Source organism: Zeugodacus cucurbitae, chromosome 3 (assembly GCF_028554725.1).
Source record: "Zeugodacus cucurbitae isolate PBARC_wt_2022May chromosome 3, idZeuCucr1.2, whole genome shotgun sequence".
Lineage (NCBI taxonomy): Eukaryota > Metazoa > Arthropoda > Insecta > Diptera > Tephritidae > Zeugodacus > Zeugodacus cucurbitae.
This window is the reverse complement of record NC_071668.1, coordinates 23,024,625-23,047,711: the sequence shown is the minus strand read 5'-3', so window position 1 is coordinate 23,047,711 and position 23,087 is coordinate 23,024,625. Positions and strand designations below refer to the sequence as shown.

General features: G+C 35.7%; 2 protein-coding genes across 2 annotated transcripts in view; one reads left to right on the top strand and one right to left on the bottom strand.

Annotated features, from left to right (window-relative positions):
* Positions 1 to 23,087, bottom strand: part of LOC105214831 (hemicentin-2) — a 162,010-nt gene that overhangs the window by 122,442 nt on the left and 16,481 nt on the right. The gene's annotated exons all lie outside the window — the stretch shown is intronic.
* Indy_2 (protein I'm not dead yet) lies at positions 19,549 to 22,250 on the top strand. The gene is made up of 11 exons (XM_011191275.3): positions 19,549 to 19,689; positions 19,753 to 19,879; positions 19,941 to 20,057; positions 20,113 to 20,261; positions 20,530 to 20,644; positions 20,699 to 20,748; positions 20,823 to 21,275; positions 21,335 to 21,429; positions 21,493 to 21,773; positions 21,847 to 21,984; positions 22,040 to 22,250. The coding sequence occupies exons 1-11, from the start codon at positions 19,685 to 19,687 to the stop codon at positions 22,172 to 22,174; spliced, it is 1,665 nt and encodes a 554-aa protein (XP_011189577.2). The 5' UTR covers positions 19,549 to 19,684; the 3' UTR covers positions 22,175 to 22,250.

Here is a 23,087-nt window from a genome sequence, read left to right as displayed (position 1 = left end):
AAGAGTTTAATTATATATTTTTAGAACATAATATTTAGTAACAAATTTTAGTAATTAAAAAGTAATTATAAATTCTATGCAAATATTCCTATTATCTTCCCAATTTGTTCGCAGATAGAAGGCTCTCGGACCAATTATACAACTCGGTATCTAACACTGTACTAATAAAAAGTTTATAACAATATTTCCATAGTTACAGGACCATTCGCACAGGACTTAATTGATCAATTAACCGGCATTTCCTCGATTAAAGCGCTAATTTAAAACGATTTACCATGCAAAATAAAAATCTAATTTTTCTACATCAATTTTTAATCGAATACAAACTTCTTAAGAACAACAAAACAAAAAAGTATAACAGCTGATCGTTAATCGAGTAGCCGGCTATGCGAAGGGCAAAAACTGGTTTCTCAATTAAATTATGAAATTAATTCTGCCGTGTGAAAACGCTTTAAGCCTGTTAAGTTCATGAACTTCGTTGAACACAAACTCCAGAGTTCTGTAGAATTTTAATGAAGATATAAATCAATACAAATTTAAAAACAACAAAAAATACCTGGATTCATTAATTATTCCAAACTAACTCAGCAAATCGATGATGAGTTGAAGTGGTTAAAGCTAAATATCGCAAATATCTTTAATAAAATTATTATTTCGTTGAATCTCTATAGCATAAAACACGCTAAGAGAAAAAAGATACAGCTACAGCTTTAATATAGATATAAAGCAACACACTTTAATACGCGAACGCATTAAAAAGAGAATTTTAAATTAAAGGGAAATTTAGTGAGCAATGATAAAATATAGCAGAAGAAAACGCTGAATATTTAACGCAACTGCTAGAATATATAAATAAGACCCACAGCATATTGACCAGTAATTCAATTCAAACATGAAAGAGCTCTATTTAAGTAAATAAAGTAAAAATGCATGTAAATTTCCTTAATGAAATGCACACATATCTACAGAATTGCATAAATAACCAACATTCAGTGGGCAGTTCAATCTGCTGGTGCCCATCTACAAATGGGATTGTAATCTACACCACATTTGGCCTTCGACTCTTTGTCTGGCAGTCGGCGCTGAATAAATGAAGAGCCAAGTAAAAAAAGAGCTGGTGAAAAATAATGCGCTGCCATTCAATTGGAATTCATTAATTTGGATTAAATAATATGCCCAGACGAAGAGTTGCTATCACCAATGAGTTCAAACACTGCTAGATACGAGGGCTGCTATATATATTTCTGGCCTAGGCAACACTAAGTCTTGCCAGTTGCAATCTGACATTTACATTGGAAAGTTTGACATTTTTTTGCATAACATCACTCAGAACGTTTTGTCATTTAATCGTGAATTGTTTTATTTACAGGGATTTAAAAAATTCATCTCGGCCAAAAAATGGAATTAACTCGTGAACATTTTCGTGCGATCATTTTTCACAACTTTCGACGTGGACAACTTTCGCGACAAGAGTGAATCGATGAACAAAAATCTTAGTATGGCTATGAAGCACCATCCTATAGCACTGTGAAAAACTGGTACAACGAATTCAATCGTGGCCGACGCTCGCTCAAAGACGAATTCCGTGAACAGCCGTTGTGCCAGAAAACATCGATGCCGTACGTGAACTATGCATTTCTCCCACCAGCATACATTCGATATTGCATGAACACCTGGCCGTAAAAAAGGTTTGTTCTCGTTGGATCCCGCACAATTTGACAATCGCTCAAAAAAAGTCTAAAAAAAATGCTACGAAAATTGGTTTGAGCGCATGCAAAAGTGTATAAATCTTGATGGAGAATATTTTGAAAAACAATAAAACCATTTTCGTTGATAAATATTCCTATTTTCATTATCTGGCCAGAAATATATATAGCAGCCCTCGTACTTCGTCAGCATAGTTTATGAAAGCGATAAATTCTTTATTTAATTCTGATTGAGAGTGCATTACCAACTGAGTTTATCCTGTCGCATCAAATCGGTAGGAGGAAAAAAATTATTTTTTCCAAAAATATTAAGAAATTACTCTCATTGTGCAACCAATTATGTGTGGGTACTATACATAGTTAAGTAAGATGGTATGACAATACTACAATCAATCTACTGAGGTTTTGAACAAGAAGCTATATAAGTATGTTTCAATCGCCCTGAAAAACTGCCGTGTAAGGAAGAAAACAAAAACAAATCAACTATAACAACTTATAGCTTACTTAAGTTTCGATGGAAAATCAAAACTCCTATATGACGACCAGCAAGACTACTAGTCAACTATAAAGAGCAATTAAGATTTTTGTGCAAGTTTTTTACAACAGCCAACTTCATGGGGAAACAAAATATATTCATACATAGTTTTATTGAGTTATATCACTTGTTGTCTGGCATACTCACTTTAAGGTAAACCAGCCAGATTCAAAGCAGTTGCAATAGTATTGTATTGGAGAAGCTCTGAACCTTATTCATCAAATTTACCAAAAAATGCCAACGATATCATAAAAACTAGCCCAATTACAAAGAAACTGCACTAAATATTGCTGACTTACACAATTCTCCCGTTTTCATAACTTTAAAGTACGTGACGAAAGCTCAGCGTAAACAAATTTCATACTCACAGACGCTCAATTCGTAAATTTTTTCAAGGTTAAGAACAGTAAACGCGCTACTAAGTTTAATAAAGCAAATCAATATTGGTGAATTTCAACGTCTGGCACTTTGCCGCAATGTTATTTTATGGCATTTCCACAAATTTCTGCTTAAATTAATATATTCTAGATATGTATACTTGTATCACTTCATTGCTAAAAGCTACTTTTCCATGCCATAAAATACTGATTTGTCTATATTAATATGTACTCATTTACAATGTACGAAATCGATATGCTACGTTAAAAACATATGTAAGTGCACATATATACACGCTCAGGCACATATTAACATATTGCGTTTGCTTTTAATAAATATGCTAAATTAAATTGTCTGTCTCGGAGTTTTTGAGGCGCTTTCTCGTACGTAGCAATCAGCAGTAATTCCTATGAATTTGTAAGTATATGCGATATCTGTTTGTGATATCCGAATTAGTAGAGCTTAAAGCTTCTTACTCGTGTTCGGATACAACGACCTTTTTAAATAGAAGAAATCGGATTTTTTTTTCAGTATTCTCCCTGGATGGAAGTTTGTATATAAATATATGATATATACATAAATAAATATTTAAAGCACCTTCAATATATGTTATCCGACAAATAAAAGTATCTAAAAGTTTCAAGCCAATTCCGATCGGATTACAGATTTTTATCTGAAGCTTTGAAAATATATTTATTTTTTAAGATGGTGGCAGTAAGGATCAAACAAAGTCTCTAATCACTACATTACGACGAAAAACTGTGAGGACAGAAGCAGTCTTAGTACTAAAATTTGCGAGAAAAATAACACACCTTTTAAAAAGTTTTAAATATGGAGAATTATTCGAAAGATGTCGTCTAGTAACTCTGAATAACACTTTGTTAGTATGAAAAATAAACATTGGGGAGAACAACGGAGAACTAAAAGCTCATACGACTTTTAACAGCATTCTTCAAAATTTTAATCTCAGTCAAAATCAGTAACACTTGTCGTTCCTCCTTACGATCAATCAAATCAAAAGTCATCACACCAAATCATCTCCTTGTTGTTGTTATCCAAACCTACCTGCACCGACAAGCAATAGTCAATTGTCATCGAAATCATCTAACAGAAGCCCCAGAAAATGAACTGTTTCGACGACGTCCGATCAAAGGGAAAGGTGTGTTAGATGAGTGGGGTTAACTGCATGCGGGACTTACATTGGGTGTATCGAGGTCCAGTCAGGATAAGTAGGAGTTTAATCTACTACAATATCCAGAACGAAAATACGCGAGCCAATTCGAGCTCGATGTCTGCAATTGGTGGTGATTTTACTCCAAATATGCCATTCACGGAGAGGCATTCAAGGAAGGAATTAATAGCTCCTCTGTGAATGGTGTCCGGTGCTTGTCGAAAGTCTGTACCGTCCCGAGTCCGGTTGGTTTAGTTTGGTAAATATTCGATGTATTTCAGAAAGGAACCACTTGATGGCTCTGGAAAGCTGCTCGACTTCCGGCAAGTGACTGCAGAGATGGTTTCTGTAAAGAGATCCCAACAGAAACTGTTTGGAGAACATTTCGTTATGCTCCTTAACAGGTAGCATATGGAGCTCGTTGTGTATCTGCTCGACGGAGACATCAAGAGGAGAGTGGTGTATTGACAGGGTTGTAGCTTCCCTAGCTGCGTCGTACTGCATTCAGGCTACCTTATAGGGACGGCATAGTTTATGACATTATGACCGACCATAAAAGACTGCATTAGTCTGAGGAGAGCTGTTCTAGCACTTGACTAACACCACCTTTAGGACTATCCTTACACACTTAAGACAGGAAAAGATTTAGGAATACATTAGTATTCGGGACAGCCCTTATTTAAGAACATTTACAAAACGTTAGTTTATTTGAAATTCCATGATATTAGAACTTGCTTCAACGTTCCGGATTGTGGTCTGTAGGACAAAAATAACTGTAAATTACTGGAAAGGCCAAAAAACGAAGTTGTAAGTCACTGTATACTAGTATACTAGTAAAATTTATAAATATCTTGAAATAAGATGCAGAGCATAACATTTGCACTCAATTTTCAAGCCAAAGAGCTCGACCAGTAATTCAATTAAACATGAAAGAGCTCTATTTATGTAAATAAAGTAAAAAATCATGTAAATTTTTTTAATGAAATGCACACATATATACGTACTTCTTCTTTTATATTATGAACATTCAGTGGCTTTAATCGCCAAATATCTGCTGGTTCCCATCAACAAATGAAATTGTAATCTACACCACAATTGGCCTTCGACTCTTTGTCTGGCAGTCGGCGCTAACTAAATGAAGAGCTACATAAACAAAAAAGGAGAAAAATAATGCGCTGCCATTCAATTTGAATTCATCAATTTGGCTTAAACAATATGCCCAGGCGTAGAGTTGCTACCTCACCAATGAGTTCAAATACTGCACGATTCTACGACAGCAAAGTCTATGAAAGCCATAAATTCACGAGCTTTGCAGAAGAAAAACAGAAAAGGAATCAATTTGCAAAAACAAATGAGAAAACATGCTAAGTCGTCTAAATTGCAAATATCCGACTCAGCTGAGCGTTGCCAGCAGGTGGAATGGCGACAACATAATCTGACGTACAGCATTACGCTGAGATCTCTGCAGAAGAAAGCAGCCAAGAAAAGAAAAAGAATTAAACAGAAATCTATAACGAAATCTATGCAACGCAAAGCCGCTGAACATTTCATTTAAATAAACGGTGTATACTTTACGCTGTAGCACAGTGTAATCGGCAGAATAATGATGAGACTTCAGAGTAAAAAGACCCACACACGAAAAAGTGGGTTACTACTGTCTGCTGTCATGTAGTTCCCGCCTATTGAACTGCGCACTACTGCATTTGTGCTACTTTATATAAATGCCTGTGTAGGAGTGTAGTGCTCTCGCTTTAAGAATGTAATTTTCTACATTTAAATGGGCGCCATCAATCGATGATCCAACGTGGCACTACACTCAATAAGTTCGCAAAGCGTGCTGACACATTCACTGGCATTCTCTAGCTCCAATCGACTCCATTACTTTAAATTGAGCTTACAATTATTTAGAAGAAAAGTACGGCTGTGTGCATGTATATAAGGACATTAGTATGTATGTGCACATGTGCGTGTGCTCATGAATAAATTGAGTTTAGTTCGAACACTCTCATCACTACATTTCAACTAAAGCGCCAATAAACGGTATTTCACTTGAACTAAATAAATGCATATATATGTACATATAGAACTATACTCATATATACATATGTACGTATAGTCTCATAGCAATTCTCAATGAATAGTAAAAACTAATTTTGACGCTTTGCGCTCGTCAATCTTACTTTGATCACTGCAAATACTAAAAATATTACTTTGTTGAAATGTGAACAATTCTACAGTAGTTTGGGAATGTAAAACTCCCGCGTTGATGGTTTAGTTGTCTGTTTTTTACGTCTTAATTTCTTATTGTATTCTTTATGATTATATTTATTTCATCTTCCTCTTTTACTCGCTCTTTTTCTCCCTCTTTCTTTGCTTTTTGTCTGCTTCCTTCGCCAACTACCTTTCCTATGGTCTGATCTTCATCTTGTTTTTCAATCACAACAAACTCTACCGCTTTTGTGTTGAAACACGTTAATTTACTTTCGATACTGTTTATTAGAAGGCGTACATTGCCATCGTCATATGAAGGGATTTTCAATAAGAGCGCTAAAAGAGTTCGATGCTATTATGCAGAAGTCCAGACGCTGAACCCCATTTTCGACGTAAATCGACCGATTCTGCTGCGATTTCACGTTCGATATTCGTAGGAAGTTCATCAATCGTCGCTGGCTTGTTGGCATAGACCATAGTCTTGACGTAGCCCCATTTGAAATAGTATAACGGCCTCAAATCGCACGACCGAGGCGGCCAATTGACTGTGCCATTTCGTGAGATAACACTTTCACCAAACTTGGTTTTCAATAAATCAGTTGTGACATTCGCTTTGTGGCCTGTGGTTCCGTCCTCATGGAACCACATATTGTCCAAGTCCATATCATCCAATTTGGGGCAAAATATTTGTTTATCCTTGAGCGGTACTGATTCACATTTACAGTTCGTTTCGGTCTTGATCATCACGGAACAAGTAGGGCCCAATGACGTCGCCAACCCATAAACCGCACCAAACTGGTGATCTGCGGCTATAGTTCTTGCATCAATTTAATCTTGTAAGGATGTAGGACAAGATCTTTTCGGAAAATTCGCCACATCGACGTTACAGAGATGCCCAAGGGTTGCGAACGAAGTGTGAGAGACTGATTTGGGTCTTCCTCAATTGATGCGCTAGCGACAGCAATATTCTCGACATTACTTCTATCACTAGACGCTCAATTGTTGATCTGACAGGACGATTATGACGACCATAAATTGGACGTAGCGCTCTTAAAGTTGAGGCCACTGACTCCGAATTTGTGTAGTATATTTTAATAATTTCGACTCGTTGTTGGATCGTATATTTTTCCATGACGAAATGGCAAATCTTACCGAAGAGAAATGACAAAAGACCGGGAACAAATATGGCATTGAAAACCCTTTCTTGCCAATTTTAGGAGACTAAGCCAAAGTCTAGACCGATTTCGTCACTGTATTGAATATATTAGATAGAGGAAGGTCTATACTATAGAAGTAGTCTCTTCTATATACATATAGACTAGCAATTCTACTGAGAAAATTGCAGGAGCGACACCGCTCACTTTTGTCACCAAGCTACTTCACATCCAGAGTATCCACTAAGTATTAGTACAAAATTTTGTTTCAATATTCTCATTGTAAATTGAACGATTCCGTCAGACCAAAATTGTGAAGGCATAACATCAAGAAGTCAAGGATATATCATGCAATATAGATAGTTAGTTAAAATTGGATTGAGTATTTGTAATTCCTGAGATATAGTCCCAAAAGAAGGAGGTGCCACTTCTACGTGACGTTTACCGCTAGTGATTCTTCAACCAGAAAGAGATTGCTTTTTTAAGTTCAAGGAATTCTATTAAAGAGTCACCTAATAGTATAACAAATACTTACTTAAATACTTAAGGCACATATATGTGTGCCTAACACACACCGTCGCTGGAAATCAACATCGTCGTTCGACCCTAAGTAGATTTGCAAATATGAAATCGAAAATCTCACCCACTGAAGTGCTTGCATTGATCCGGCGGACAAGCCGTGCATAACTCATGCATTACATACAAGTGCTTAGGCGCCAGCGAGCGTATGGCATTTTAAAATGTGTAACAACCACAAGCAGACTGCATGCTGATCACGTCTTCGGCTGGATTCCTACCCTGCCCAATAATCACAGCTTGACTTGACTTGCAGCATGGGTAATCGAAACACTGGCATGCTATGCTATAACGGCATTTCGGACCATGCAACAACGTAGCAACAATCAGAGGAGCTGCCACTTTGCCTTACTGGCTATGTTGGCATGTCAGACTGCCAGACTGCCAGATGGCTTTTGCTTTATGTTGTTATTATTGTTATTGCACGATTTCACTGATGCACATCAGCTGACTGCAATATTTACTACATCAATTGCGCTGTTGTTGTGTATATTATTTGTTTGTTGTTGCGGTTGCTATGCGCCATAAACATAATTTATTTCTCAAGATAGGCGGAGACTTCAAGCTCGATACCCTTCAACCAAGGGTTCTCCAAATTCTTTAGCCTGTCTAAAGAATACGTTTTCTGGAGAGTAACTTTTTTCCAGTTCGAAACCAAAAATTATTTTTACGAGACGAAATCAAAAAATACAGTGATTTCAACGAAAGTACATCCGAATCTTTGTACGAATCTCATGGAATCAAATCTGCAGAATACTGAGAAGGGACCCGCCATTCGTCACTTAAATCGATCAATTTGGCGAAGGTATGAAGATCACTGTTATGGAACCCCAGAAAACGGTGGTCATCACCTTTCCGACCGGCAGAAACGGATTCGCTTTCAACGAACCTGGTTTAGTGAAGTGGAAACAGTTTTTTTGGTCTCTGATTTGTACTACTGGATCCATTGCACTTCTTATCCGTAATATGATATTCTCGAATCCTTCTAAAAACAAGAATCGAATCAGAGACCCCTATTTATATTTTTCACAAACGTTCAAAGCAAAGAAAAGTCTGATTCAGCGCAGAGTTCGAGAGAAGGCGCCTACGATTATGTACAACACAATAATAAGGCTATGGCTGTGAGGCTAAATACTTGTGAAACCACCCTAGTAAATGCGAAAAATTTGCTACCCGCCATCCTACACTCCGCCCACCACTTTTGTTTCTCAATGGCCGAAATTGCCATTCATAAGCCATATTTTATATGCTCGCCTCTTACGTTAACCTTCTGAGTGTGTTTGGTTTTTGGTTGTACTTTATTTATTTATTTTTTTTTTCAAATTTATACGATTTAACTTTATCATTTTTTAGCAGCATATTTATAACTTCATTTAACAAGCAGTACCGCCTTTCATATTCATTTTCATTCATTTTTAACGCCAATTTTATCTTGAAACTATATTCGTCTTTTGTGTGAACGCACTGAAGCGTAAAATTCAATGCGAGCGCTAGACGCGTCTGCTACAGCCGAACAAATTTTGCGACCCAAAAGCGCCGAAACAAATCAAAACAAACATAAAAATGCTTTTCAAATCATTTGATTTCTCTTTGCCATTATTTTGTTGCGAACGCAGGCGGGCGGCCATAAAGCGTACGAATAGTTTTATCTGTGTTTAATGGCCACGGCATGACGACCCGAATGTGCAAAAAATAATAATGCAATTTTTCTTTTGTAAATAATAAAACTGAATTTGCGTCGCATATGAATATCCTTTGTCAATGGCTTAAAACTATACTCGGACACAAAGTGTAACATATGTACATGTGTATATGAATTCATGGCTTATGTAATTTAAAGAATGGCTTCATTTCCTATCTGTATTTACAATTGCATTTGGGTTTGATTTAGTAGCGGGAATTATTGAAATTATTCATATGTTTTGTTGGTCTACTTAAAAAAGGCATCTAATCTGCTTGATGTATTTTCCTTTGTGTACAAATTGTGTCATTTATATCATACGAAAGTCTTTATCCGAACAGCAAATAAATAAGTTAATAAGCTTACTGAAAGAATTTGAGTCGAACCCGTTCATTAAAAGGTTTATAAGATAGCAAACGACCGCATGTTCCGCAGATTTGTCATTTGTAGGTTGACATATTCAGGAAATTTTAATAGGAATTGAGTGGCAACGGAAAACAAAGACAAGAATGTGGGGTATATTTATCATCATGGGTATTTTTCCCATCAGGAAACGTAGATTGAAACAATTATAGATATTTTTATTTGTGATGCGACCTCTCGATGAGGCCAAAGACTATTCCAATTTGATGACAAGAACACAAAAAAATTAATTTGTTTCATAAATGCAATTTCTGAATTTCCGTAAATTTCCGCTATAAAGTATGTCTTACAATTTAACCTCACACTATGGAGCACGAAAGAACCTTAGTTTTCGTAATGATACCAATAAGCTTCTTAAGCACTAATGGGTCTTAATCATAGTAGATATTTACTTTAGTTCTACACTGAACAGGACAGTACTGAGCTGAAACATAACAATAAACGTCAGAAATAGTTGGAAGTTAGATTTTCGTAAACAATTTTATTTTGGTTGTATAAGTTACAGTCTCAAAATGATTGACACAATAAGGCGCTTGACCTCAAAGCAGCTTGGTTCACGGTTCCCTTGTATACAGAAGTGGTTGATGTGTGGTTTAAGGGTTTAGGTGGGTTTCAAAATTTTACATATGTAATTTTCTTTGTCTTATTATATTGTGCAATATGTTTAAAATATTATCCAAAAATATCAAATCAATCCGAGTAATATTCTAAGAGATATACTATATGGAAGTCAGGTCACATCAGTATGACTGTAAAACTTTAAACGCATTTATTTCAAAACTCAATTTTTCTAGTTGATGAACACGATATCTCAAAAAGTTTTGCAGCGATTTTGTTTATTAGCATTATCTAATTAATGAACGAAGGCTTTTTATACATCTTTATTACAACTTGGAGCCAATATGTGTCGAAAATTTGACCAAAAAAGTGATTGGTTAAAATTCTGTCAAAAATTCAAATTGCAATATTTTATTTTTTTCTTCGTTCATTAACTAGATTTATACATGTATTTTTGGTTTATTGCTTTTGGATACACCAATTAAGAGTTATAACGTCCACGGCAAGAACTTTTTTTTGGACACGTCATGGAAGATGATCATAATAAGTTAAATAAATTCTATCACAATGTTATTATAAAGGGTGATTTTTTAAGAGCTTGATAACTTTTTTAAAAAAAAAACGCATAAAATTTGCAAAATCTCATCGGTTCTTTATTTGAAACGTTAGATTGGTTCATGACATTTACTTTTTGAAGATAATTTCATTTAAATGTTGACCGCGGCTGCGTCTTAGGTGGTCCATTCGGAAAGTCCAATTTTGGGCAACTTTTTCGAGCATTTCGGCCGGAATAGCCCGAATTTCTTCGGAAATGTTGTCTTCCAAAGCTGGAATAGTTGCTGGCTTATTTCTGTAGACTTTAGACTTGACGTAGCCCCACAAAAAATAGTCTAAAGGCGTTAAATCGCATGATCTTGGTGGCCAACTTACGGGTCCATTTCTTGAGATGAATTGTTCTCCGAAGTTTTCCCTCAAAATGGCCATAGAATCGCGAGCTGTGTGGCATGTAGCGCCATCTTGTTGAAACCACATGTCAACCAAGTTCAGTTCTTCCATTTTTGGCAACAAAAAGTTTGTTAGCATCGAACGATAGCGATCGCCATTCACCGTAACGTTGCGTCCAACAGCATCTTTGAAAAAATACGGTCCAATGATTCCACCAGCGTACAAACCACACCAAACAGTGCATTTTTCGGGATGCATGGGCAGTTCTTGAACGGCTTCTGGTTGCTCTTCACCCCAAATGCGGCAATTTTGCTTATTTACGTAGCCATTCAACCAGAAATGAGCCTCATCGCTGAACAAAATTTGTCGATAAACACATTTCGAACCGAACACTGATTTTGGTAATAAAATTCAATGATTTGCAAGCGTTGCTCGTTAGTAAGTCTATTCATGATGAAATGTCAAAGCATACTGAGCATCTTTCTCTTTGACACCATGTCTGAAATCCCACGTGATCTGTCAAATACTAATGCATGAAAATCCTAACCTCAAAAAAATCACCCGTTACATACTTTTTTAGGAAATCCATATTTATTTATAATAGAGTAATATTGAATTGGTCATATATTAGCACATAAATATTTTTACAGCCGTTCTCCGTGGTGATAACTTCATTTTTACTTTCATTTTTTTTTTTCAATAGATAAACATTTTTACATTCCGTGCATAAACTGTAAATAAATCTTAAAAAAAAAAATAATTTATTTTTCATATCAGGAAAAAAATTTACTATTTCCGAAAATCAAATTATTATAGCCAGCGGCGCAGTAAAAATATTAATAAATATGGAAAAATATTCAAAAAATTTAACAGCTTCCTTCGAGGGTTGTAAATAAAAAATAGTAGTTTTTGAAATATTCATTAAAATATACGAAGAGTGTAAAAAAACGGAAGTTTTCATTTTTTGGAAAAAAAAAATTTTAGAATAAAATATACATTCGTCCACAGTAATATGTGTAATATTGAAATAGTCACCGTTTCGATATTGTGCACCTATGCCAATGCTTCTTCCAATCGTCGAAACACTCAAAACTTCTCAGACTTGATCTCGCAACCAAGATACTTGTGTCACCAAGAAATAAAAGAGTTAGAGATGGGGTTATATATATATGTATAAATGATCAGGATGACGAGTGGAGTTGAAATCCGGATGTCTGTCCGTCCGTCCATCCGTGCAAGCGATAACTTGAGAAAAAATTGAGATATCTTAATGAAACTTGGAACACATGTTCCTCGGGACCGTGAGAGGGTTGCTTTCGAAAACACATAAAGTGTCATAACTAAGCCATAAATAAAGTTATAACAGTAGAATTTGGAATAAAGGATTGCACTAGGAAGGGGCATATTTGGATGTAATTCTTTTGGGGAAGTGGGCGTGGTCCCGCCCCCAAATCGGTTATTTGTATATATCTCGCAAGCCAATGAAGCTCTATAAACCAAACTTTCTGCAGTCGTTTTTTTTAGCCACTTCTTAATACAGTCCAAAAATTAAAGAAATCGGATAATAACCACGCCCACCTCCCATACAAAGGTTAGGTTGAAAATTACTAAAAGTGGGTTATCTCACTAACGAAAAACGACAGAAACACTAAATTTCACATAGGAAATGGCAGATGGAAGCTTCACTCAGATTTTTTTACAAAATGGAAAATGGGCTTGGGGTCGCCCACTTATGGGTCAAAAACCATATCTCAGGAACTATTCGACCGATTTCAATGAAACTTGGTTTGTAATAGTTTCCTTACCTCCCAATAATATGTTGTGAAGATTGGCCAAATCGCTTCACAACCACGCCTACTTCCTATATACCAGAACTTAGAAGATGATCTGAATCGTTTACTTTACAATATATATAGTAATAACTAGTGAAGATATCGGTGCAAAACTTTGCACAATTACTGTATTTATAGTTTGGCAGCCCATTTCTAAAAATCGCCGAAATCGGACCATAGGTTTTCAAGGCCCATTATATCGAACATGAGGACCTCGGTGCTTTTAACCTAATATTAGGGTTTCCAACTTTCAATGGACTTTATACAATATATATGACGAATATGTGAGTCAAATTGTGTGTTATATAATATAAATAAAGTTAAATAAATAAATTGCGAGAGTATGAAATGTTCGGTTGCACCCGAACTTAGCCCTTCCTTACTTGTTGAGATAGCTTTTGACTCTTTCAGTGATTTCTCGTATGGTTGTAAAATGATGGGTTTGTTTAAGTTTGTTTTATATTTGGAAATAGCAGAAAAGACATACGAAGACATGTCTGGCGATTATAGAAGCAGGGGCATCATTACAGTATTGTTTTTGTTCAAGAATTAACGGACAGTCAACGAAGTGTGATACATATTAATTAAAACTGATTCATTCGGATAATGATTCGGATGGCGAATAATAATCGCGTCGTATAAATTGATCGAGGAATCTCGAATAAAAAAAAAGAGGAAATTTGGTTCGGATCGCATTGTACGTCCCTTTTTTTGAAGCTGTTGTTTTCGGATGTGTAGTGCGGTGTCATGTTTTGGTGTAGTTGTGCATGCATAGGCGCGCACAGTGTGTGTCAGTGCTATAGGTTAAGTTGTATGGGAAACCGAAGCTCATTTATACACTTATAAAAACATGGCCTTAGCGGCTGCTACAGACCAAGTAAGCAATGAATACAGCTGATAGATTGGACTTCATGCACATATACATATATCAAGATAATTTAAATAAAATTGATAATTGGTAATCTGAAAATTCCCGTTATTTTTTGAATGCTCATCAAAAGCCTATGAAAAGCAAGATATTCCGAAAACTCTGAACTCATACCGCATTCTTTCATTTCATCTACACATCGATTTATTCGATCCCGTGAATTATATTTAATAACTGAACAAATGAATAGCAGCCAGCTCCTCTCCAGTATATAAAAAGTATACTACAAAGCCATTAAAGTTAAAATTTTAATTTTAATTTTTCTTTTCAACGGCTTTCAAAGGCAAAAATCTATAAATTAATTGACTTTCACGCTCGCAACAGCCATTTGAAGTGTATGTATTTGATGGCCCGTAACAAGATTGTCGTGTGGAAGCCACAGATGAGGCAAAATAATTGTTGTAAACAAACAATCCTACATATTTACATGCAACATACAAACAACTCTAACTACCAACCACCAGCATCAATGTCGAAACTAGAAAAGACCCTACATGTCTACATATGCAGTCGACTACTGGACCTCAACGCCGTAGTTGCAAACGAATGGCGTTTTCTGGGCTTAGAAGTTTAGATTTTATGCGCGGTCATTTTTTAAAATTGTCTAAATGCCAACATTTATTTTGCCTTATTTCACCCAAAATGTGTGTAGCTATGGGCACACATGCGCCATCTGGCATGTTACCCGTTTGTCATTAGTTTCTGTTTTGCTGGTTCTGGGTTCTAGTAAGGCTTCACGCTTGCACTATTCCAAGCACAAAGCATACAAGTGTGGCTGTGTGTGTGTAATGTTGTTGTGCGCTAACAACTACATCGTTAGCGGTTGTTGACGCCACGAGTGTTGCTGACGCGACGCCTGCCATTCTCGTCACTACCACTATCAGCCGCTGATGTGACTTCTGCAATGCAGTCATTTTTGGATGAAAATAAATAAACCAAAAAACCAAAAAGGCTGTGTCTACTTTATTTTATCGCCGAAACTGAGTGCAACCAAAAAAGTGCGACATTGTGGTTGTTGTTGTTTTTTCTTATTGTTTTTCCTGGCGTTTTAAGTAAAGCGTAATCACGCAGCAGTCTCGTCCGTCTGCTGTAAGAGCGCGTGATTTTTGCCCGCCTGTCATTTATTCGTTGGTTGTGTTGTGCTGACGGCTTAATGTTGAAAACATGTTGAAAGTTATATTGTTTTCGAGTAGTTTTTGTGCAAGCAATGACGCAGCGTTATTTTTTATATCTTGCTCTTCCTCACTCTGCATGGTTAAAGTCATAACTCTTTAATTTACGTGGCAAGCCGTGCTGTCACATATTTTGTTGTTCTCTTAACTGTGACACGTTTATCTCTTCCTACATTCCTCTATCTCTTTATGGATACTGAAATAGTAAGCTCTTAACTGAGCTTTAAGTTTCAAAAAATTGTATTTTCTTCTAAAACTCTCTGAGATTATGAGCCCGATTGAATGTTCTCTTCGCTCTGCACCACATAGCAAGTATGTACATGGTCAGTTGGCGATTTTTTGGAAACATTATCCAGATCTGGCTCAGAGATGTTAAATAGACCTCGGCTATACTACTTATAGACAAAAACTTGAGATCCCAATAAATCCAGAGATCAGTCCCTTCCATTTACAGCACATAGCTTCACAGAAAGGTGTTGATAATATCACCGTTACATTTTCCAAACTCTATTAGGAACTAAGTAAGAATGGCATCTACAGCATGAGTTAATTTAGCATCAAAAATTAAGACGATTAACAATTAATTTGAAAATTGTGGAAATCGGACTATAATTTTTCAAGGTCCCAGATATCGAACAGGAAGTCCTCAGTATCTATGGATACTTTTTGACCGAAAATATCGTTAAATCTCTCAGATATTATAAAGAAATTCAGAGAAGATGTTTTTCTTCTAATATTGTGCCAAAATGGATAAAATCGGGTCATTACTTCCCTTAGCTACCAGATACATAATATTAAGTTATTCTTTCGAATTCGTAAAGAACCTAGATATTCCTTACTTTCTTTATTCCCTCTTTCAACTCGCGATAAGCGTCGTAAAACCAAAGTGGCCAACAAAAGTTAGGCCAAACAAAACTTGCGCACGGTCATAATACAACACAGGTGAAACAATAATAATAACAGTACATAAAGAAGCACTTACCTGCGGTTACATGTCTCATGTCATTTCACACACCGCGTACGTTCTTATTTGCCGCTTCGTAAAGCATTACAAAGAATCGCTCATACGCCGTGGCAGCCAAACCATGCAACTGGTGGAGCAAAGTGTGCCAGCCAAAAGAACAGCAGTAAGCTGTTGGTTGTGTAATGCCACTGTTATGTGAGTACACATATTTGTATGCATAGGCTTTTGTGGTATTTGTAAGTTACTATGGCACCTAATCCTTAGTTTAATTGTGTATTATTATGTGCGTATATGTTACATTGTGAGCTAAAGAAAGCACTTTAAAGTTACAGACGATCGACTTAAATTTCTTATTGAAATTATAGCAAGTTTATTTAGACCTACTAGGTTTAGCTTAAAGTACCTTTAGGGTCTTACAGACATTATTAAGTTGGAAAAATATTCAATCCCTGTATTTGTTTGTGTTTGGTTTGGTGTACCTCTTAAAATTTTAAATTTATGTATAGACTATATTGCAAAAAGAAACGATTCCATAAAATTCCAATTTTAATAAATTTTGTGTCTCATGTACATATATATTTGATTACTTTTGATTCATAAAAAAATATATGATTTGACCTTCGTGGGTAAAAAAACAAAAACTAACAACTATGCTATAAACTCAACGAGGTCAAAGTGTAATTTTATGGCTAAATAAAAGTATATCACATGTCAAAAAAATTACATAAAATGTCATGCAAGTAAATTAATTAATTGAATATGAAATAACAGCAAAAATTAAGTATTTTGGTTTTAAAATTATTTGCAAAAATTCAAAAAAAAAAAAATTATTAAACATTGAAATATTTAATAATGTCAATTGCATTGATTACTCAAAGCGTAACAATGATGTTAATATGATTTATTATTTGCTGCAATTAACCATTACATCCTTATTTTTGCACAATTAAGTTAATTTTAATTGTTTTGCTTGCAGAAATATTTGCTTGAACGTAGTGATTTCGGTTGCCACTGATTATGGCACTTAACCCACGTACCTATAACTTACATATAATGAATCAGAAACTGTTTCTGTGACTATGTGTTGGTGCTATAGTTAGGGCAATTTAATTTAAAAGATTATTGGTTTTTAAGTTTAATTAGAATGCAAACCTATATGTACGAAAATTTACGCTCATTATGATTAATATTAAACAAGTAAGGAAAGGCTTAGTTCGGGTGCGACAGAACATTTTATAATCTCGCAATTTATTGCTATAGTTTTATTAAGATATCACACAATTTCACCCATATATTCGGCATAAAGTCCCATAGCATAACGAAAATCATCATACAAGGTTTATGAGAGCTGAGGTAATTCCTGAACCAATTCCACTCATTTTCACCACCAACATACATTATATCTAAGATTATATGATCAGATATTTCACATATTAACCGTAAAGTACACCGTATTTTTGAAAAATCTATAATTAAGTATATGGGAGCTAGGTGAAGTTATAACCCGATTTTAATAATTTGTGGAACAGAGACACACTATTAGAAGAAAACAATTTCCTGAGAGATTTACCTATATTTTCGGTTAAAATTTACACTTAGACGCTGAGTTCAACATGTTCGATATCTGTGGCCTTGAAAAGTTATAGCCCGTTTTCGACAATTTTTTCACAAGTAGTGCCACAGTATGGTGCAACGTTTTTTCCGCTATCTTCATTGGTTCCTTATGCATATATCATAAAGTGAAGGAATGAGATGGAATTCAAAATTGAGTTATATGGGAAGTGGTCGTGGTTCTGAGCCGATTTTAGCCCATTTTTTATCCGTATTATGTATTACAGGGTGTCAAAAAATATTATATACCAATTTTCATTGAAATTGGTCGAGCAGCTCCTGAGATATGGTTTTTGACCCATTTTCCATTTTGTAAAAAAATCTGATTGCAACTTCCATCTGCCATTTCTTATGTAAAATTTAGTGTTTCTGATGTTTTCCGTTAGTGAGTTAACACACTTTTAGTAATTTTCAACCCAACCTTTGTATGGGAGGTGGGCGTGGTGATTATCCAATTTCAACTATTGTCAAGGTGTGTGGTGGGGTACGTAATGGAACCGACTGCAGAAAGTTTGGTTTATATAGCTTTATTGGTTTGCGAGATATATATAAAAAACTTAGCGATTTCTCATATGCTTATATGCTTATAAAACGACGGATTTTAAAATTCTTGTTATTTAATTTTAATTAACACATCACGTATATAACAGATTATATAAGCAATTTCAAAGTGTCATTGTGGGAGTGGCACTAGCCACTTTGGAGGACAAACAATATATCCCAAAGGACTTGAGCCATGTTAACAAATGTTAGATTCTGGATTCTCATCATGACAAGCTTCCTGAGTTTTCTAAAAATCTCAGAATATTTCACTTTACAATTGATAACTCTAACATCAGTAAATATGGTCAAAAACGGTTAACGCATCTCCTCTAACACTTGTATGAGGGTATCGGTTATACCGATTAATTTTATATGATATGTGACGTTATGTGAGATATATAGTATATGGTAAAATTAAATAAGCAAATTGTTGGCAATGGTAATGTTTTAAGAAATTCTGATATCGCTCTCAAATTATCCTTTCCATAAATTCTAATTTGTGTAACTAGAAACAGATACGTGACAAAACCTGATTTGCAAACCTAATGAGCTTCTGCAAAAGCCTTTCAATTTCCAATATTTCTAAATGTATGTAGTATGTAATATAACATACTCATCATATATCATACATATGTAGTAAAATAAAATGCCTTAATTTATAGGTTCTACTTCACTTTCACTTTTCACTTTTTGGCATTAGATTGACTTTGATTGACATTTGCCTACATCAAATATTAAAATGACTTAACCTAACGAAGCTCTCCAGAGAGACAATATATATTCTTATCACTTGGTTTTTCCTGTATATACGCGCATTGTACATAAAAAATAATGATGCATATATAAATATGTATATGTCTGTTCTCAGGTATATACAAAGAGCAAAATCTGGAGCAAGGTTAAATTAAATTAATTTCCAAATGCCAGTACTGCCAAAAGCAGTGATTACCTGTCTCAGGAATTTATTACTAAAAGTTGATTGATTTGCGGCTTGTGGCAAAGAGCAACTTGTGATATGACTCAAGTCACGACAGTTACATATGTGTATTCAAATTCGTAGTCAACCATAATTGGCACTTCGTCTGTGTTCGGACGTCACAGCGAACTAGTTTCGAAAACCGATTACCGCTTATTCTTATTCTTACTAACTTAGAATAAGTACTCTAAAAAATGCCTATACTATTGGATATATAACTTGCAGTTATAATTTTTCATAAATTTATACAGTGAGCCTTTATATTACGACAACGAAAAGCGTAAAATAAATTTCAAAATAGTTTTGAAAAATCAACGAATATGGAGTAAGTTTTTGAAATTAAAAATATTTTTCAAAATATAAAATCAACTGTATTTAAACATTATAGAACCGATCAGGAGGAACTTAGTGCCGGTAAACGCTGCAAATACTTCTTCAAAAACCATTGGAGAGGATTTACCGCATTTACGGCACCCATCTTGTTGTTGCCATTGCTTTTCATAGAACCCAATAAGGTAAGTAACTGTAATTATGTTCAGTTCGATTGATATGGTAATGCATTCAAGCTTTTGACAGGAAATGCACTGTTGTTATGTGGTGTGTTTGATGGCCATTTTCTGGATTGGTGAACTATTTCCACTAGGCATAACTTCGCTCTTACCAGTGCCGCTCTTTCCACTGCTGGGCGTTTTGGTATGTTATTTATATTGCTGATTTTATATTTTAAATAATATTCCCATATTTATAGGATACCACGACCACAGTTAATGCATATTTTCCTAACGCCATTATATTGTTCTTCGGCAGTTTGGTGATCTCCTTAGCCATCGAATATTCGAATTTGCATAAACGTATTGCCTACGCTGTACTCTCCGTTATTGGCTGTAAAATATACAGGTGGGTAAGGGTTATATGTATAACGGGTATTCAAACCACAAATAGGAAAGTTTTTATACACCACACTTATTGTTAACTGTCACTCATGCCTCGATTATCTGTCAAATCGGTATCTTTTTATTTTGAAAAAACCTCATTTTGTTTTGTATAATCACATAGTTCTTTAATAAAAGAGAGACTTTTGCGTTTCAGCGAGTTAACGCATAGAATCTACCGAAATCGTGGTGAATAAGTAGTTTTTAATACTCTCTCTCTGTCTCTTCATTAGATTACATTTTAGTATGCTATATATTACAATGTTCGTATCGATGTGGATCTCGAACTCGGCAGCAACGGCCATGATGTGTCCGGTCATTAAGGGAACTTTAGAAGAAATGTCTTCAGTAAGTAACGAATTATTAGAGGTAAAAATTAGATAAATGTATGACTTCCTGCAGCAAGGTGTGGTTGAGATGTGGGATACTACCAAGGTGCTGGGTCCAGAAGAGTAAGTAATTAAATTAGTGTTGCCCATGCATAACTAAAATATGCCAATAAAATTCTCACTCCATATTTGTTTAGTTTGCCGTACCCTTCCAGAGTACAAATTGCATTCTACCTCGGTGTATCTTATGCCGCGTCCATGGGCGGTTTAGGTACGCTTATTGGCACTGGTACAAATATTGCTTTCAAAGGACTTTTCGAAGGAACATTTCCCAAGTCAACCACATTGGGTTTTCTACCATTCATGGCTTTCAATGTGCCACCAATGCTCGTCAATACCACACTTATGGCCATAGGCTTACAATGGCAGTTTATGGGCCTCTTCCGATCGAAGAGTAAACAAATTAGTTCATCGAAAGAAGCGGAAGAGGCGGCACGTGAAGTCATTAGAGAGAAAGCAAAAGAACTGGGAAAAGTTTCGTGTCACGAAATCCAAGTGGGCATACTATTCATACTCATGATAATACTTTTTCTCACACGGAAACCGGGCATTGGTGATCTCAAAGGCTATGCGGACATTATAAATGAAAAGTTAGTACAAGTAAACGCAAATCATAAACTTTGAAACTCATATGTTTTTATTTTTGCAGAAATATTCAATCATCTGCTGGCCTCTCCGCAGTCTCATTTCTACTTTTCGCATTGCCCGTCAATTATTTATGCATAAAGTACTTCATATGCCGAAGTATGTTAATTTCGCACCTAATATAGTCATTGCTTTAAATATTAATCTGCAAATTTGCTATAGAACCGGATGTGGAGGGCACAGCGACACCGGTTCTCGATTGGTCCTGGTTCTCCGTGCGTCACTCATGGGGTTTACTCTATCTGCTTGCTGGTGGTTTCGCACTCGCCGAGGGTGCGTCTAAGTCTCATTTTGCTGCGTACGTTGGCGATTCCTTGTCGGCTCTAGAGGTGTTACCACCATGGCTTTTACAATTCATTTGCTTTTGTGTTGCCGTATTCGCGACCGCTTTCACATCCAATGTTGCCATGTGTAATATTCTAATACCCATATTAATAAATTTGGTAAGCGATGAATACTCAAATATCTCAACAAACCGTTTGTTTGGCAATTAACTTTGTGTTTGTCAACTTTCAGTCGTTATCGGTTAAAGTAAATCCGGCTTATATTTGCTTCCCCGCTGCTTTGGGTCTAAGCATGGCTTTTCATCTGCCCGTCAGCACGCCGCCAAATGCTATAGTGGCGCAATTTGGCAACATTCGTACAAAGGATATGGTTAGTTAACTGTAAATACATTTGATTAATGTTTAATTATTAATTTATACTTTAGGCGGTCGGTGGCATCTTGCCCACAATAATTGTCACCGTTTCACTGTTGGGCTTTATGCAGACATGGGGTCTTGTAATATTTCCAGATCTAAATGAATTTCCAGATTGGGCTAATTCTACCAATGCAAAAGTTTAGTTTAGTTTGTTGATTTTATTCATTATTTAGTGTAGAGAATATTTGTACTTTTAATATAAAAATTTCCACTATTAACGAAATAATTGTATAGTTTACATGCTACTTCCGAAATCTTGCTAAGGTCTGTTTTTTCCCAAAATGTATCTAAATGCAACGTTTAATAAGTTGTTAATTGAAATTGGATCTTGAAATTAATCTGTCATTGCGAATGCCTGGAAATTATTCAGATAATCGAATTTGATCTCATGAAAAGCCGTGGAATGCTGGTCAGATCGGAATAATACGATGAATACGCAGGTAATTTGAAGCAGTCTTCTATTGTTTCATTGAATTGTGAGATCCATCATTTGTGAGCTCGTGCGCCACCCACTTTTCTCAGAACTTTCGTTTACCCAGTTTCCCATGAACGAGATGTTCAACCGATCCAACGTGGTTCCTCCTCATAGAAACGGAATAAATCATGAGATCCTGCCTAGGGAATTTTTGGTACAAAACCTAATGCTGAAGTTGAACCCAGAATTAGCACTTGGAATGAAATCGTTGAAGAATACTATGACCCAGACTTACAAGTTAAAATGGTGCAGTTGAATAGGGAATGTCAGGAAATATTAAACGACTTTAGTAGTAGAAATGAAATAATCAAAATCCCAAGAAGTTTTTAATTTGTAGTTGTTGACTAGGGTTAAAGGGGGCTGATCTACTGTGCCACAGGACCAGGACCCCTGGGGATTTTTCCCCTGATATAAAGGTCCATAAGCCTCTCCAATGTCTTCAAAAGAAATCACGATGAGCTAATGGGCCTGAAATCCTTAGGGATGATACCCTGACCTGTCTCCAAACCTCCGCTATTTGGCCCAATATAATACAATTTGCCTAGATGTGTAGTCAGCTGCAAGACACCTTAGCCGCTCGC

Excerpts from the sequence above, each read along its gene's own strand:
- Indy_2 (XM_011191275.3), top strand. Across the intron at positions 20,645-20,698 it reads CTTTAGAAGAAATGTCTTCA|CAAGGTGTGGTTGAGATGTG; the intron begins GTAAGTAACGAA and ends GACTTCCTGCAG. Across the intron at positions 21,430-21,492 it reads AAAGTACTTCATATGCCGAA|AACCGGATGTGGAGGGCACA; the intron begins GTATGTTAATTT and ends AATTTGCTATAG.